Raw genomic sequence first — 16,911 nt, forward strand, 5'->3', positions numbered from 1 at the left:
ACAACTACTCTTGAAAGAACACAGGAGTTTATCATCCTGCAACCCATCAACAGCAAAATAAAGGAAATTCTTTGCTGCCATTCCAGTGTAATGCTTATTGCTGGCAGCAAAAGGCTTGTACCATACATAAAGGCAGTCTTATAGTCTATATTCAGTAGCAAAACCTTTGACTGACAAAACCCAGCAGTTCACTGTTTTATAGTGTTAATTTATTTCCCCTGTTTCTCTTTTTCATCTTCATTTCCCCATTTTTGTTGTCGAACACTATCCTACAACCTTTCATAAAGCAACTAAAAAACTCCTCCCACCATCCAATCCATTTGTCTGAATTATTAATATGACCAATAATCAGAAAGTCAATGCAGACAACTCAGGGTTATCATCACTGATTCACTACATCTGCCAAAAATGGAGGTTAAATCCATTCTGAATTACAATCAAATGTGTTCACAGATTTCAGCACATGTTGTAAGATGAGTTATATTTGATCCATATTTAAAAGGGTATTTCTGGAGCTCTGGAGGCCAGCAAATTTATTTTTTTTCAGGCAAGCTTGGGCTCTATCAATATTAATGCTTCATTTCAACATAACCAAATACAAATTTACATTTGAAATATTTTTAAAAACTAAATCCAAGACTTCATTATGGTCCAGTCCAAGGAAAGCTCCTGTAGAATACGCTGCAAACTATTCATAAAGTTCTAGCTCTTGACTGATTATGAGCATGTCTCCTGGCTTTACTGCGTGCAAGCTGGGAAAATAAAAGTGAAAAGTTCTATATTTTATTGCCTACCTCTTGAGCTATTCAATCCCCCAACAGCAAAATACTTTATGGGATTATGTTATTCCTTTGCCTGGCAATAAGAAAACTGTATTATTTTCTTTGAAATGTTTTCATGAGAGATATGTGATATGTACCTCTTCAAACCATTTTTTGTGACACTGGGCTATTTAGTGATTATCACAAATTTTTACAAACATACCAAAATAAAATGGTAGTTGCCTTTTTCTTTACGTTTTCCTAAGAAGGGTAACAGAAAGATATAAATTGATGCTTACTGTACCTGCAGATATTTCTCATTCAGATGCTGTAGTCCTCCAGGCTGCAATACGGTCAAATGCAAGAAATTCCGACCAAGATGATCTTTTAAAGACACATTTGCTCCTAAACAAATATGGAAATAAATACCAGCAACTTAAAAACTGCTGGATCTTGGCACTACATAATGATGTTTAAGACAAAGGAACAAATGTTTATTAATCTATAAAATTTTATAAAATAATACTTATAAATCTATAAAATATTCTTTCAAGCCAACCTTGAAACACATAATTTTGGTTCCCCCAAAAAATCACTCCTAATGAAACTCAGCTTTCAGCATTTTCTTGTGTTTATGCATTTTGTATTTCATCGCAGCACTGAGTTTTATATGGGGCCTTTACATTCCAAGATGCTGATCACCCACAAATCAAGAGGAAATTTAAAGACGCAGATAATCACTTCTAATATTTAAAGCTGTAACCTTTTAACAGCTTCAAAACCTACTATAAAGCTTTTAAAGAAAATCAGTTATATTCTTAACAAGAGGAAATACAGTAATAATCACTAAGTTGCACCAAATGCAGCAAATGAAAGAGATGTAGCTCAAATATTTTCAAGGTGACTGTGATTTTATAAAACCACGGGTAATGATTAAATGGTGGGCTTTAACATTTAAAGATTGATTGCTGGCATGAAACACAGCTCTGTTGAAGTGGTGTATTTATTCTGCAGTTTTGCTTATTTTGTGAGCTGCTAAGGAGTGCAGGGATGGAGCACCAGTGCCACCACCACCTTGAGAAGCGTGACACATAGCATATGCATTCTTCTACAGCCTGTTCATGCTGCAGTGAAAGGGGTGAAATCATCACATGAATTCTTCCTTTATCTCAGGGGATACCAGCAGTGTGCAGCTGTTTAGCTCAGCTGCTTCTGGGCTGGATGCTGAAGTAGTGAATTCAAATTGAGAGGGAAGCTTGACACAGGGTTTTAAAATGAATGAACCCTGCTCAAATGAAGTATATGTATATATATAGCATGTGTATATTCCTTTTTACCTTTTGAAAGCAGTAAATTCACAATTTTCCATGATGCACAGGAAGTGGCCAGGAGAAGTGGGGATCGACCTTCTATGTCAACACTATCAATATTAGCCCCCTGAGAAAAAGAATTCCAAATTTATGGTGAATAATGAATAAATGAAACTTTAAAATGGTGCTGCCCTTTATAAGCATAGCAGAAATACAGGTATTCTTAGTAATTCCACATGATCCAGATAAATAATTTTACATTACATAAATAAATAAATAAAAACATTGCATCTCCATAAAACTACTAGGTTTTCTAACCATCAGCCACATTCCAGTCATCTATATATAAAAATTCAGATGCCAAAATGATAGTGGCCTACTTCTCCTTATATCTTACGATCTTTTGCTAGAGAATCTTTCCATGTATTCTCCATATAAAATTCTAACTTGAAAATACCGGGATTGACGCTATGGAAAAATGAAAAAATGGTGGCCCTTTGAATTATGTGGTCTTACCTAAAAAACAACTACCAGAAAAAGATATTCTTAAACCTCTACACTGTATGAACACAATACAAGAAGTAGTACCTCCAGAAATTACTATAGTTCAATCTATATGGGTTTCCTATTCTTCAGCATAAGTGATTTGAACCAAATTCATTTTGATGCCAAAGCAGCTGTATCAACAGTAGACATATTTTATTCTGTTTTGTCTACTTTTGCACTGGCACATATTGCCAGGACAGTACAGTCACTATAGTCACAGTATCACTATGGTCTTATCAGCAAAGTACTACTACAAGCATAAACACATTTATTTAAAAAATCCCACCAAGGAAGCAGGAAGATACACACAAATTAACCAATGAGATGTATGTATATTTTATGGTGGTTTGGATATCATTTTTTCTAGATAGTGAGTTGCAAGTCAAACTTGATGAGTTGAACAAAGTACACAAAAAAAAAAATCTATTTTATTTCAGATAATCCAAAGATGATTGAAAAAAAAATCAATGAAAGTTTTTCCATTAACTTGAATCATCTTTGGGTCCAGTTTTAATCTGAGAGAGAATGAATCACAATCCTGAGCAATATTTACTTTCCAGGATGGTAAAACCTGTATTAATTAGCACATAATAACTGTGCAATGATTACCACAGAGAGCACGGAGCTTCCAGTGTAGATTCATTACATATTTGGCAGTAATATATGCAAGACCCTTTCCCTATTTACCTTTCTACAAGGTCAGACAACATCTTAAAAATTATTTCTTTAATCAAGAAAGACCTTTTTTTGTCCAAGTGTCTCATTTATTTCAATGAATACAGGAAGCACTTTCCAGTTCCTTATGTAATGTAATAAATAAATGTAATACCTAATTCAGGTATTACATTTTCCATTTCTGTTACCTCAAATGCATTAACATAAATGAATTAAACAGATATTAATATAAAAACAAACATGCCAGTTTTGTAAATATCAATTATTATTTATACCTATTTAATCTTTCATTTTCCTTTTAGAGAAGACGAAAGAAGCAAAAGGGGGGAAAAGTAAAAAAAAAAACTAAAAGAAAATATGTAAAATTTCTGCTTATTTATTTTGAACAAAATGTGAATATTTAATGTGCAAAATAAATAGATATTTCTTTATTTAAACCAGAAGACCTTTGTGAACTGGAATTTGCTAGTCCTTTCAGGCAGTAACATTGCTGAACCTTGTATTTTTCACCCTCATGTACACCACAGCAGAGGCAGAACTCCATGATCTTGCCAGGAGTCCAAGGGAGGAGGCAGCACAGGCTGTACATTCAACACTCCACTACTCCAGCTGACACATTTTGATCCATTCCCAGACAGAGCAAACTAAAACAGTCCTGAAGCATCAAAACTGACACAGTTTATATGGAAAGCCAAAGAAACCCTCAGCAAACCTTCTATGGAAGAGGCCAAACTAGTCAAATTGCACTCCAGGAATGAAAGTTTGTTCTTAGCAAATGCAGTGTTAAAGATATTTGTGACGCATTTTGCACACACAAGCCTCCACACACAAAAACGTGTACCTGCATTTCTCAGATAATAAGTTCTGCTGACAGTTGGTTTTGTCAGACAAGTCAAAAATGGAATCTGATGATTTCTAAAAATGTCCTCAGCTGAGTGGGGCACAACACAATTATGAGCCTTAGTTTAATTGGCACAAATGGACATTGGGAGCATAGCCAGTAGCATGCCTGATTATATTTCTTCCCTTTATTCTTCATAATTATTCACTGAAGAAATGCAACCAAACCACACAGAATAAAAAGTATTTCTAGATCATACACAGACTTTGATATATGGCTATATTATCCCATACTAATTGTACGTCCATTCTTTAAATAGATGATTTATGTCTTGAAAAAAGACAGATGAAATTCTATGCATGCTTAGCATTTTTTTATATTTCATGTCTGAAGAGTAGGATGACCAGACCACTTCAACATATTTGGTAAAAGATGTTTATGAAACTTTTCTGAGTAAGTAAAATGGAAATAAAAATGTAAGATTTCATCCTCTGTAACTGTGGGATGATATTAGGATCAACAACTACTGTTGAACTGTACCTTTCCTGTAACTTTCAATTATACATTATGAGATGTATATATTTACCTATCTAATTAGCCTATACCTGAGAACACATTCTACTTTATGACTTTCTCTAAGCAGACCTGCAGTAATAGATAGCAATAATCTCTCTAAACATGTTGCTTGATTAAATATTTACCATTGAAATCAAATACTCCGCCAGTTCATAATGATCAAACAGTGCTGTTCTGTGGAGAAAAATGCAAAAATACAGTAATATTAGAAAGGACAAAGACATTTCAAGCCAAAGATTAGCATTCTTCTCCATTTTCTAATATTTTCAAATAAATTAATTTTAAAAAGAGACAGAGGTATACCCTTATTACATAATTCATCTTAATAAACTGGTTTCATATTTTTGCATGTAGTTATTTTCAAATTAAGTTCAGTTCAGGTATTACATTGAAAACCCACTGCAGGAAACAAAGACCTCATTGGTAGGTAAACAGGTATTTTACCACCAAGTTTTAGGAGAACCAGTAATTTCATATGTGAGATCATTCAGTGTGCCACACAAGGTCAATACAGAATTCCAAAAATTTCATATACGGTTTTTTCCAAGCATGCCTGGATCCTCAAATTCATTTCATTATTCAAAAATAATTTGGTTGTATTTTATGCAATAATGCCAGTGTGAGGTTAAAATGGCAATGTCTAAATGTGTATTCTGACTGTGGCAGGCAGGTCTACTTGAAAAAATATGAACAAACTAATTGGTATAAATTAGGCATTTGGAGCATAATCAGTAACACTAGTTAAATATACTGATAAAAAGGTTATGCCATTTACCAAAAAATATTTTAAAGCTGTCTATACATTTGGAATCTTCTCAGCTTTTATTCTACAGTAAGGCATTGAATTATATATTACAGGAAAAAACTGGTCAAAACATGAAAGTATAGCATAGTAAATACACACAGACAAAATGTTTTCACAAGTCAGACCTCTACGGAAATATTTTGACTCAATAAGCAACACAGAAGGACAGTTCCAAGGTTGGACTGTATCTCAAATGATAACAGTTGCCTTAGTATTATAAGAGGTAATAAAACATTGGGTGTACTATAGTTAGAACTGATTGCTCAAAAGACATATTTTAAAAATCAAGTCATGGTTCCAAATACGTAGAGATGCCTCCATTATCTATAGTAGATTAATACTGAATTAATACTGAATGCTTCACAAATGCTAAAATAAATTCCTAGGTGACCGAAGAGAAAGCAAAGTCATTTTATGAAATATTTAGTTGGAAATGTGACAGTAGGAATGCAAAAGCATCAAGTCCTATCTATACTTCACTGCTGCTTTGTTTCTCAACAAGTTAATATTCCTACTCTTTTTTTTTTTTATATTCTATTTGGGTGACTTTCTACCTTCCCAATGATTCTTGATAATATCATTTTTACAGCTTCACAGACACGGGGACTAAAATAGTGTCATCTTTTTTACTTTTACTTTTTTACTAAGCTTTTTTCAAGGACAATAATTTTCAGAGATAAGGCAGCCAATTATCTATTAAATAGCATGTGTCTGCACAATTTGATTTGGCATTCTGTCATCACTTTGTCTACAATCATGTTCTTCCATGGTAACATTTCCAAGTGTACCCAAACATTACCCTAATTTTACAACTAACTCTTTTAATGTCTTCAATTATCTTTGAATCATTCCACTTTATACTGTGCCCAGTCATCTCCACTGCTTCTACCACTTATTTCATACAGTAAAATTTGTAGAATAACACTGTCAAATGATTACAGTTAAATTCAGTGAAACATATCTTTCTTGCAAAAAATGTATAGATGGGGAAATACATTAGAGTTGGAGTTGGAAGCCAGCATGTTTAACAAAGCACCTTTCTGCTACAAAGGATTTAGGAAACTTCTCCACAGTCTAGTGTTCTGGGTTTAAATGGAGTGTGAAAGACCAGAAATCTTAAGGATTATGATATAGACAAATACCATCTCTGCAACTTTGAAGTCACAGAGAAGTGTACAGACATTTCCTTCTACCTGATCAGCTATATGGGTTTTTGAAAATAAAGGAAAATATTCTTTCAACAGTTCATATTATTTTTCATTCATTTTCTGGAGAACATCAAGTAAAAATGACTTTTTTTCAATTTCTTCCACATTGTCAGAAGGTGTTAACAATTCTATACATTTGTTTCCCTACAACTCTACTGGAGTAAATTTTTAATGCAAACTGTTAGCGACCATTCCTTGATATGGTTCAAAGGTAACTGGAACTGTTTTCATTTTGGTATCATCGCCAAGATTTTTAACATTCTGACCAATTTTTGTCCTCTTTCATACTGCATAACAACCATCTCTCATATTACGGAGAAGTTCCAAATTATGTAGAAGGGTGCTCCAAATGCAAAGAATAACTAAGAATATCATGGTTAACAATTCATAGTGAAATCTGGCACAGCAGTTTCCTACCTGTGAAGCAATGTTTCCTTATTCCCATCTACAGCATCAATAATGGATTCCTCCCCAGCATAGGATGACATCATTAACTTTACAATCTCTGTTGCTCCTTGAGTGGCAGCAAAATGAAGTGCTGTGCATTTTTCATTCTATAAATGGGGAAACAAGACAAAATACAAATATTTAAACCTTGGAAACATAATCCAATCTATTAAACACACTAGTGAACCAGCCCAGGATTTGTAATTCATAAATGCCTAAATTTCTATGCAAGCAATAAAGCTTTAATCTTTAACTGTAGTAGAATTCTAAAGAGATTGACAAAACCAAAAAAGACCAAATAGATACTTTTAAAGGATTACTACAAAGCTTCTTATCACTTAATATGAAGTCCCTAAGATTTGAGATGATTATACTCTCAACAATCTTTCGTAATTTAATTAAAAATCAGATGCAGCACCCCTTAATACAAAAGATGAAGCAAATGAAAGATACAGAAAACCCTATCTAGGCCAATGCAAATGAATAAGCAAACAAATGGACTGATATCATACAGAAAATGCATTATTTTAAAATCTCATTTACTTCCTAAAATTGAATCCTCCTCAGAAGTAATTCTTAAATCAACTTTTCTGCAGATAAAAAATAACATTGTCCAATATGCCATAAAACTATTATAAACTAGACTCATAAAATAATTAAGCAATATAAAGATGAATAGAAAAATATTTGCCAAAATGGGATTTTTATTTTGCAAGGTGAGACTAACCAGCTTGATATATGCCTGAGGGTTTTGACCTTTTCATTTTTAGAGCAGGACCATTTTGGTGAATGCATTGGAATGGGCTTTTCCACAATGCTATAAGCCTTCCCAAAATAGTTTTGCCCATCACAAAATCAATAGCATAACTCACCTCATTAGAAATCTGTGTGTTCAAAGAATCAAACCAGTAAAAGAAGGCAAAACTATATTATTTTAAAACTAACATAGACCCTTACACCAGAAGTAGTACACCATGGAGGCAGCAGTAGTATCACGAATTTGTGTTTGCTTACAAAGCAGATACTGTAAAGGCCAGGGCAAGGCCTTTGTAACCTGTGTAAAGAAACATCACATTCTGCCTGATTTGAACCATAGATTTGCTTTCATTTGCTGTTTCCTCTGCTTTGGAAGAGAGAATGAACAATGATTACCTGCTTGTCTTTTTTTGAAATACATAGAGATTTAGAGATAGCTAGGTTTTATCAAAAATATATATCACTCCAATTTGAGTTTTACCTGTTTTAGATCAATTTGAGCTCCAAATTCAATGCACATTTTAATCATTTCGAGGTCACCACTCTGAACTGCCAGATGAAGTGGACTGCACTTTCCATTATTGGTAAAATTGATGTGGGTTTTAGCAGAGTGACCCAATTCTTCACCTGAGAGATGAAAATAAATGGATTTTTTTTAAGTGAGAATGAGATAATAAAAGATATAAAGGCTTTCAAACCAAACATTTTAAGTGTGCAATAATATTCCTCCCCTCTCAAAATATCAACCTGTCACATCTATCACTTAACAATGGATGAACATACATTTAGGAAAGCAGCTAGTTTGCTGCTACAATCATACAAAAATTGTCAGCATAAATCACCCATAACAATAACTGCAATAATTTCTTGTAAGTTCAAACACAGTTATAATTATTTGTTTTCATAGTTATTTGAGAACTAAAGCAGCAAATTGTTACTCACTACTTGGGAACACTGTATTTACCTTTTTTCAAAAGAATTTCCAGGCATGCTTTTGCGCCTGAAAATGCTGCTGCATGGATAGGCATACATCCTGTTTTGTTTGGTTTACATATTTTTCCTCCATTTTCAACCTGAAAAATAACATCTCAATACAGCTTATTGACATACAGAAAAATCTGAAAAATTAATATACTACTACACATATAGTCTCCTGGGTAGCTGCCTCCTTTTTTTTAACGTTACATGTGCATTATGAAGTTTTCATACAAGTATCTTTTGCATGTTATAGCCATACAAAGCTTCTGCTTCATTCTGTGTTCTCATGGCCTTCAAAATCAGTTTTTCCCTTGAGTTGGCCAGTCAGATAGCCATATATATGATATACCCCCTTAAAGATTAATGTTTCTTAGTAACCCATGCAATGCCAATTGAACACTAGGTCCATGATTGACCTTCCTGCTCTGAACAAAGACCAAATCCAGGAACAGAATAACTGCATCAAGGTAGAGAGAATCATCTCAAAAGATGAGATGATTATACCTACCAGAAGTGTCAGTGCTTCAGGATTGTCCTTGTAACATGCTACAATTATAGGTGTGTTCCCTGCTTCACCTTCCAAGTTAACATCTGTACTGCTATGTTGGACTAAAACCTAAATGTTTAAGAAAACATTCAGTTAATCATAAGACAAACAAAACAATAAAAGCCTGTTCAATTATTTTTGTTGTTTACAACCTATAGAACCCTTGCAACTTCCTTGTTTTGCGTGCCAAAGGCCCACAATGCATTGGCAGATGAGGGGAAGAATGCAGGAGAATGCCAAAATATGCTGGTGAAAAATGCAGATATGAACAGATATGAAGTACAGTTCCTTTCAGTGGACAGCCGGGTAACTGAGTTAAACTCTGCACATGGATGCAAAGCATTTTAAAGTCTGATTTAACAATTTCTCAATAATGGGAAAAATTATTTTCTGTAGCACATATCAGATAAAGATTTTTAACTGAAGTTTTCAGCAGAAAATTCCCTGGCAAGTGGCAATGTTTGGGAATCTGCTCAATTAGAAATCTACTCAATTGAACAGTAAAATGAGGGGAGATGGGTCTTGATGAAAACTGGGACCTTGCAGTCCTTAAATTTTTCTCTAGTCTCTATGCTAACAGCTGAACTATCAGTATAATCAATTATCTCTATGACTGCTTCCAGCACTTTTAGAGAAGCAAAGGATCTGGAAATTATAATGACCATACTGGCTTATTTATTCCCCTAGCTCCATATTTATTTAATTGTCTTTCAGTAATTTCAGTTATTTACTTTTTCTGTACTAGACAAACCGGTACATTTAATAACTCTCAGGCAATTTGGCAATAAAAACCAAGGGAGAATTAGCTTGAATAAACAACAGAGTGGAGGAAAAAAAAAGATCACAGATTTAGTCGAGAACCAAAGCAGAGAAGCTGATAAAAAGCCCATTTTAAAAATGTCATTGATTTAAGACTTCATTGTTCTTAATTCATAATAAACACAGATTTTGTAAAAGATTTGAGGACTGAAACATTTCCAAAGAACTCTTTATTTGTCTTGAATGCAGATAATATGTGTTTCTTTTTTTTTTTTTCATGGATGAACTAGAAAAAGAGACATTTAAAGAAAAAAGGAATTGTTGCAATTTTAAGGTTTTATTCATCTAAAAAATTAAAGCACTTTAAAACTTTTAAAATTCGAACCCCATGCTGCATATAAAGCGAAAACATTCTCATTGCACTTAGACAAATGGTTAAAAAATTATGCTGCTTAAAATCTCAAAGTTATCGCTGTTTTAAAAGGTTCAACATGGACATCTTAGTAGTTTCATCACAATATATTTTTGTAATTTTTAATTGCAGATTTAGTTCTGCTACCATTCAATTGATTATTAGAATGTTGGTTCTAATAACTGTACTTTCTGACTAGTTTTAATCTGGTTTTCATTTTAAAAATACACTAGTTTCAAGAATGTTAATACTTCTAAGACACCCTATACAGTTGTAAAAAAAAAGAAACATAATATTATATTTTGAAATACACATGCTTACATGAAGCTTCCCTTTTAAAAAGAACTCTCAAGAAAGTTTCTTGTGTCTGAAAAATTGAAAAGCATTTTCTTTGGAATATAAGGACTACTATCATAGCACAAACTTCAGTATTTCTATAAATCAGTAAGTTACTTTTTACTGGCAGTGCTAAGGGGACAGCAACACTTCTATAGGCATCAGGTTACACATACTGCTCGCTAAAGAAAACACGAGCAGATATGGCATATATCAACAAGGCCTTGGTGCTCTGCACACAGCTGCTGCCTGAGCTACTCATCAAGTGTGTATATTTAGGAAGATTTTAGACTTACCTTCACAATTTCATTGTGCAGGGACTGAACAGCCATATGCAAAGGTGCCATCATATTGGAGTTGAGGATGTTTGGATTGGCTCCTCTGCTGAGCAGCAAACGAACGCTTTCTACCTGGTTTTTCTTCGTGGCCCAGTGCAGTGGGGTATTTCCAGAAGAATCCATCACATTTAATACTAGGTCAAAGGAGAGAAAACAAAGCAAAGCAAAATAACCAAAGCAAAACCATCAAACATTCTGATTGGACTGAAACAAAAAAAAGATGTCTTCAGTGTCAGGTTTAGGTTTGTGCTACTGCATTTCTTTAGAAAGGGAAAGGAAAGGTTTCATGAGATGCAGTGCACTGTGTTAAACTGATTAAATATTGTGCTGAATATACAATAATGATGAAAGGAATGGAAGTGGTGAAACACCTGTCTATTTATTGCCCACTATTACACATGTTTTTCCTCACCCAAAAGTTACATGATTTCCCTCTCTCCTTCATTATTCTTTTTCCTATTTTATTTGGCTTCACAGCAATTTCTTTAGAGGCTGCACAGAATAATGAGTTCAAATAACCTAAATAAGAGGTAATAAATATGTGCTTGCAAACTGTAAGAAAATTAAAGACCATATCTACTCTGTTTCACTTCAGAACACAAAGGTAAATCAATTCATGCCAGTTATGAAAATGGTCTATTCTAAATATACATTTTGAGCTTTAAAACTGAAGATAAACTTCTACAAATATCCTAAAAAATTAGGACAAAAATTACAGACTAAAAAAAAATATATATATATATATATATTTCAGACAGAAAAATTTAAATTAGCTCTGCCATTAATAGGTGAAAAAAACCAAATTTTTCAGGGCCATTGTAGGTTTACTCAGTAGCATACAGTCTATCAGTGGAGTCTGATGTAGTTCACAATGCTGATTATATAAGACACACATAATATGAGTAAGGAAGACAGAAAGTCAAGTCTTCTGTTTAATCATTGCAGTTTTCTTTTTCACATCTGAAGACTATATATCTGAGTGTCAGCCAAAGCAAGACATATTGATTCACTGCATTAGAGAGAAAACAGTCCTACTTAACAAGAGCAACCCCAACCACACCTGAGAGAGTGCAAACTGCAGCAGACAGTTGGAAATATATTTGAATCTATAAATGGAGATAACACTTATCAGTTCCATTTCAGTTGGGCAATGGACATCTTGGTTATTGAACTTTTTTATTGTGCTAAATAAAGTAGTTAATAAAATGCATGTTACCTTCACAGGAAGAATCATCTATGATCAACTGCATGAGTTCTATTTGCCCTCCTTCTGCAGCGTGATGAAGTGGGGTGGCATTTAATTCATCCACTTTTGTAAGCCCAGAACGATTCTTCTTAATGAAGCTCCGTAGCCTACAGGCACTTCCATCTGAAATAACCTGTTTTGGGTAAAAACATTCTCATTTTCTCATTCCCCTAAAAGGCAGGAAGTTAGCAATGCTGTAATTACCGCTCAATAACTCCTGCCCAGTTGTTTGGGCTCATACAGAAGTTCACAAATTCTGATCAGATTGAGCCAACAGTGAAACAGTGACTGCAATATAAGATCCACATGAGAAACAGTGCAAAATGAACAAAACTGAAAATCATCTTGAATATGCTGTTCTCTCTTCTGCAGTGAGATCAAGATCCTTCCTTCACCATGGAAAATCTCAAACAAGCAAATTGATACCTTGTGTTTTTGTACTCTTTCTTGCAGTAGGCATGTAATATGAATCCATCAGAAAGGAAAATCAATAATCTTGATAAATTCCTTTTTTTTAAGATATTTTCACAGAGATTGATACCATGTCCTTGGCTTTCAAGTTCAGCCATTTGGCTTCTATGATGTTCTTTGTGTCAGAGAAACCAATATGTTTTTTAATTTCAGCAGCAAGCTTAGAACATCAGACTATTATCTCAGCCTGAAACAAGTCAGTATTTTCCCAGTGATCCCACAAATGGCTTGATACATTCCAGGTACTATGCTTTACAACCAAAGCCCACTATGGAAACTCTGCTGTTTATTATTTTATTACATTGTCCAAATTTTTTTTTTTAAGTTATTAAAATCCCATATTTCTATGTAAAGTGATAGAATAACATGTTTGCAGTATGGATAGAATTCCTGCAGAATGGACAGGAATTTAAGAAACAGATACTAAAGATTAAGGGGGAATAAAAAAGCAAAACAGTTAAACTACATTGGGTGGAAAAAAAATGAGAAAAATGCTTATCTGAAGTTATGCAAACCTTCAAATGGTTTGCAAGCGCAGAATAAAAAAGGGAATTCCCTAAAATCACTGCTCCCTTCACATTTGAAAAAGAAAAGGAAAACTTTGCTTTCCAGGGCCCCCTGTGTGGCAAAGACTCAACAATGTTGTATATTTAAGCAAATATGCATGACAGGGCAGCCCATTCATGTGCTTGAGCACGTGTTTAGCTTCATTCAGCTCAATAGTCCCACTGACTTCACTGAGGTTACTCATGTCAGTAATGTTACAAATGTGTTTAAACATTTATAAGACTGAGGCCAAATAGAGGGCTTGTATCTGCTTCAATAGTGCAATCAGAAAAAGCTAATTGAAAATGTGATATAATTGTGGAAAAGATATTTAATATGAATCCACTGTCACAAAAATAACATCTCAATCACACACACAGTATCTATACCTTTTAAACACACCAAAAAGCTGTCTAAGAAAACCTTATTAGAGAGCCCAATATTTTCTATTTCTTCTAACATTCTACCTTTATTATTTCTATTGATCTAAACCACATTTTTCCACTTTTAACAGTGGATTTATTTCTCAATGTAAGACAAAATGTGGCATGAGGATAATTTCTATCGACAAAAGTAAGATTCATCTGCCAATACTGCGGTGTTTCACTAACAGAATAAGGGAGAAAAAAGTCAGTTAGGTGTTCTTGGTACTTGGGTTAGTTAAAATCAGCAAAGTAAGCTATTTTAAACAACAGCAGCTCCTTTGCCCTGTACTCGGACAGCTCTGTAGTGACAGATCACCCATCAGAGCGACCAGCTGTATTACGCTGAAGAGGTGCTGCTGCTCAGGTCTACAGCTAGCACACAGAAAACATAAGTGAATGGAAATTATCTCAGGAGGTATTTAACCCCACCTACAAACTTTGTCAAATTTGTTTAGCCAAAGTTATCCAAGACTTCCATCCTGTAAGCAAACTCTTCCTTTGCTTAATTATTCTTATGCTTAAAAAAGGCTTCACTAAAGTTTGGTCTAGGTCTCCCTAGCAGCAATACAAATACATGACTTCTTATCCTAATCTCTATTAAAAATGGGAAGATATTCTGTCCTTTCTGGCTGCAATATCACTTTTGTAGGTTGCACCGATGGTTCCGTTTCCCTTCGTAACAGTTCAGTTCTTCTAAACTCTTTCGTATCGCTTTTGCTAAGATCTATTCATTTCCATCGTGACCTCGGCTACCCTTTAAGATGGGATCTCTTTTTGTGCCCAGGGGAAATGGGAGTTCTGCGTCAGCCGCCTGCCACCCACATCCTCCTTCGCCTGCTCCCCTGCCTTGCCTCTCAGCCTGGGCCACATCACATCAGTGCCCTGTGCCCTCACACCCACTGCCAGGGCAGCTGCCAGGCTGTCTCCCGTCCCGCACCGATCCTCCCTGCCGAGCGGACAGGGTCCCCTGGAGGAATGGGTCCCTGGCACAAAACCCCTATCGAGCCCGCTCCGGAGACCCTCCGCCCCCTCGGCCACCTCCCCCTCCACCTTCATCCCTCCGTCCCAGCCCGGCCCGCCGCCCCTCCGCACGCACCTTGAAGACATCCTGCGAGGCCACGGAGGCGGCGTCCGCCTCGCACACGACGCCCTGGTAGGCGCTGGCCGCGGCCGCCTTGTCCCGCGGGCGGCAGAGCCGCAGCAGAGAGCGCTTCATGCCGCCCGCCCGCACGGCTCCGCGCCGCGCCCGCCCCGTCCGCTCCGGCGACCTGCGAGGCGACACAGCGAGTGACGGCCGGGCCCGGCGGCGGGGAGGCGGGGAAAGCGGGGAGAGCAGGCGGGGGCGATCCCGCCGGGGCGGGCATCCCGCCGGGCGGCGGCTCCCGCCGCGGGCGGCGGCTCCGGGCAGACCCCGGGGAGCGGAGCGCCCGTGCCCGCAGGAGCCATCGCCCGAACTGGCGCTGCCTGTCCCTGCGCTGCCCCCCCACCCCTAGAAAAGCGGTTCCAGTTTTGTACTGTTAGCTTCTCTGGGTAGCCGTAACATTTTCTTGCAGAATTTGTTTGACCAGGCAATTTGGGGAGGCGTAGGAAAGCTGTAGGAAGAGTACCGAAAGAAGGAGCATGAGGTGTTTCAAAGGGTTAATCCTGAAGAATCAGTCTTTACAGAATTAAGGTGTAACTCGGGTAACAAACACTTAACGTGAGATGAGTAGCCCTGCTAAAGATCAGGTAGTGGAAGGGGCCAAGGGTTAGGAAAAGCAGTAGGAGCCAAAGGAGGTGATTTTTTGCCTGTGTTCTCATGGTTTATGGCAAGCGGCAGCTTAAGGGCTGCCAAAACCAAATGTAACACTCTATATAGCCTATTTAATGACTGTCAACAAGTAATTCTCCATTATTACGCTCATTCCCTTTTCCATATCCTTTTTTTTATACTATCTGTGCCACAACATCCTGTGCCACTAAGTGACATAATTTCATTATATATTTGTGAAAAAACATGTTTTCTTTTACCACTGGCTTCACTTAGTGGTCCCTAGTGTTTTTATTTTGAAATAAAACCACTTTTTTTTCATCACTGTTAGTGCTCATTATTTCACAAAGTACTTGCTCATTGATGCACTTTGCTCATTGATGGGGCCTTGTACGTGCGGTTTTCCTTCTTACAGATGCCGCTGCTTATCTCTAAATAGCCACATCAAGCTACTCTGAATCTTTTCCATGTTCCTTTAAAAATGGAATGGGAAGACTTACATGGTCAAGGTATATTCAGGCAGTAGTATTCATTGTTTATTTGATTTTTTTTCTTCATTCCTCTCATAAATATATTTGGGGTTATTTTTTTTAATGCCACTGAGCTAAGTTTCCATAGAAATTTTCTCCACCACAGTCCCTTTTCTAGCTGGTGATAGTATCAATAAATAGCTTTCAGGTACACACTCATATGAAGCTACTTAGGGTTTTGCTTCTTATGGGTACTCACCTAGAACTTATCAACATTGAATTTGATCTGACATTTCATTACTGTATCACAAATATTTTGGGATCTGCCACAATCATCTGTATTTTTGGCTACTCTGAGACTTCAGTGCCTTTCAAGTCACCAGAATGTTTTTTGCACCTTTATAGCATCACTGACTTTAAGGGGTCCCAAGGAATCCCCTTGCTTTACAAAGTTTTATTCCTACTCCATCCATATTTTTGAATGCTTAGCTGAATTCAGAAAATCGCTCTTGCCTGTCCTATGACAGTTTAGTTTCATTAAAAGACTACAAGGAAGGACCTTTTTGAATAACTTTCCCAAATCCACTTATCTCTGGCATCATTTGTACCTTTTTTGATTGCTGATTCTTCAGAGAATTTCACTGACATGGAAAACAACAGACTTCTCTCTAAAAATGCTGTGTTTGTTATTTTGATCCTGTTATTTTT

The 16,911-nt window shown here is 36.1% G+C and overlaps 1 protein-coding gene across 1 annotated transcript in view; it reads right to left on the reverse strand.

Annotated features, from left to right (window-relative positions):
• Window positions 1-15,338, reverse strand: part of TRPA1 (transient receptor potential cation channel subfamily A member 1) — a 31,062-nt gene extending 15,724 nt beyond the window's left edge. Inside the window, exons 1-10 of the mRNA XM_002197822.7 lie at window positions 15,080-15,338; window positions 12,512-12,674; window positions 11,254-11,429; window positions 9,412-9,519; window positions 8,890-8,998; window positions 8,407-8,552; window positions 7,140-7,276; window positions 4,835-4,883; window positions 2,099-2,198; window positions 1,066-1,166 (exon numbers count right to left, since the gene is read on the reverse strand). Coding sequence (XP_002197858.2) covers window positions 1,066-1,166; window positions 2,099-2,198; window positions 4,835-4,883; window positions 7,140-7,276; window positions 8,407-8,552; window positions 8,890-8,998; window positions 9,412-9,519; window positions 11,254-11,429; window positions 12,512-12,674; window positions 15,080-15,199 — 1,209 coding nt within the window. The 5' untranslated portion in view covers window positions 15,200-15,338. The remainder of the gene's footprint in view (window positions 1-1,065; window positions 1,167-2,098; window positions 2,199-4,834; window positions 4,884-7,139; window positions 7,277-8,406; window positions 8,553-8,889; window positions 8,999-9,411; window positions 9,520-11,253; window positions 11,430-12,511; window positions 12,675-15,079) is intronic.
• Window positions 15,339-16,911: the final 1,573 nt, after the last annotated feature.

The sequence above is a fragment of the Taeniopygia guttata genome, chromosome 2 (assembly GCF_048771995.1).
Source record: "Taeniopygia guttata chromosome 2, bTaeGut7.mat, whole genome shotgun sequence".
In the NCBI taxonomy this organism is placed as follows: domain Eukaryota; kingdom Metazoa; phylum Chordata; class Aves; order Passeriformes; family Estrildidae; genus Taeniopygia; species Taeniopygia guttata.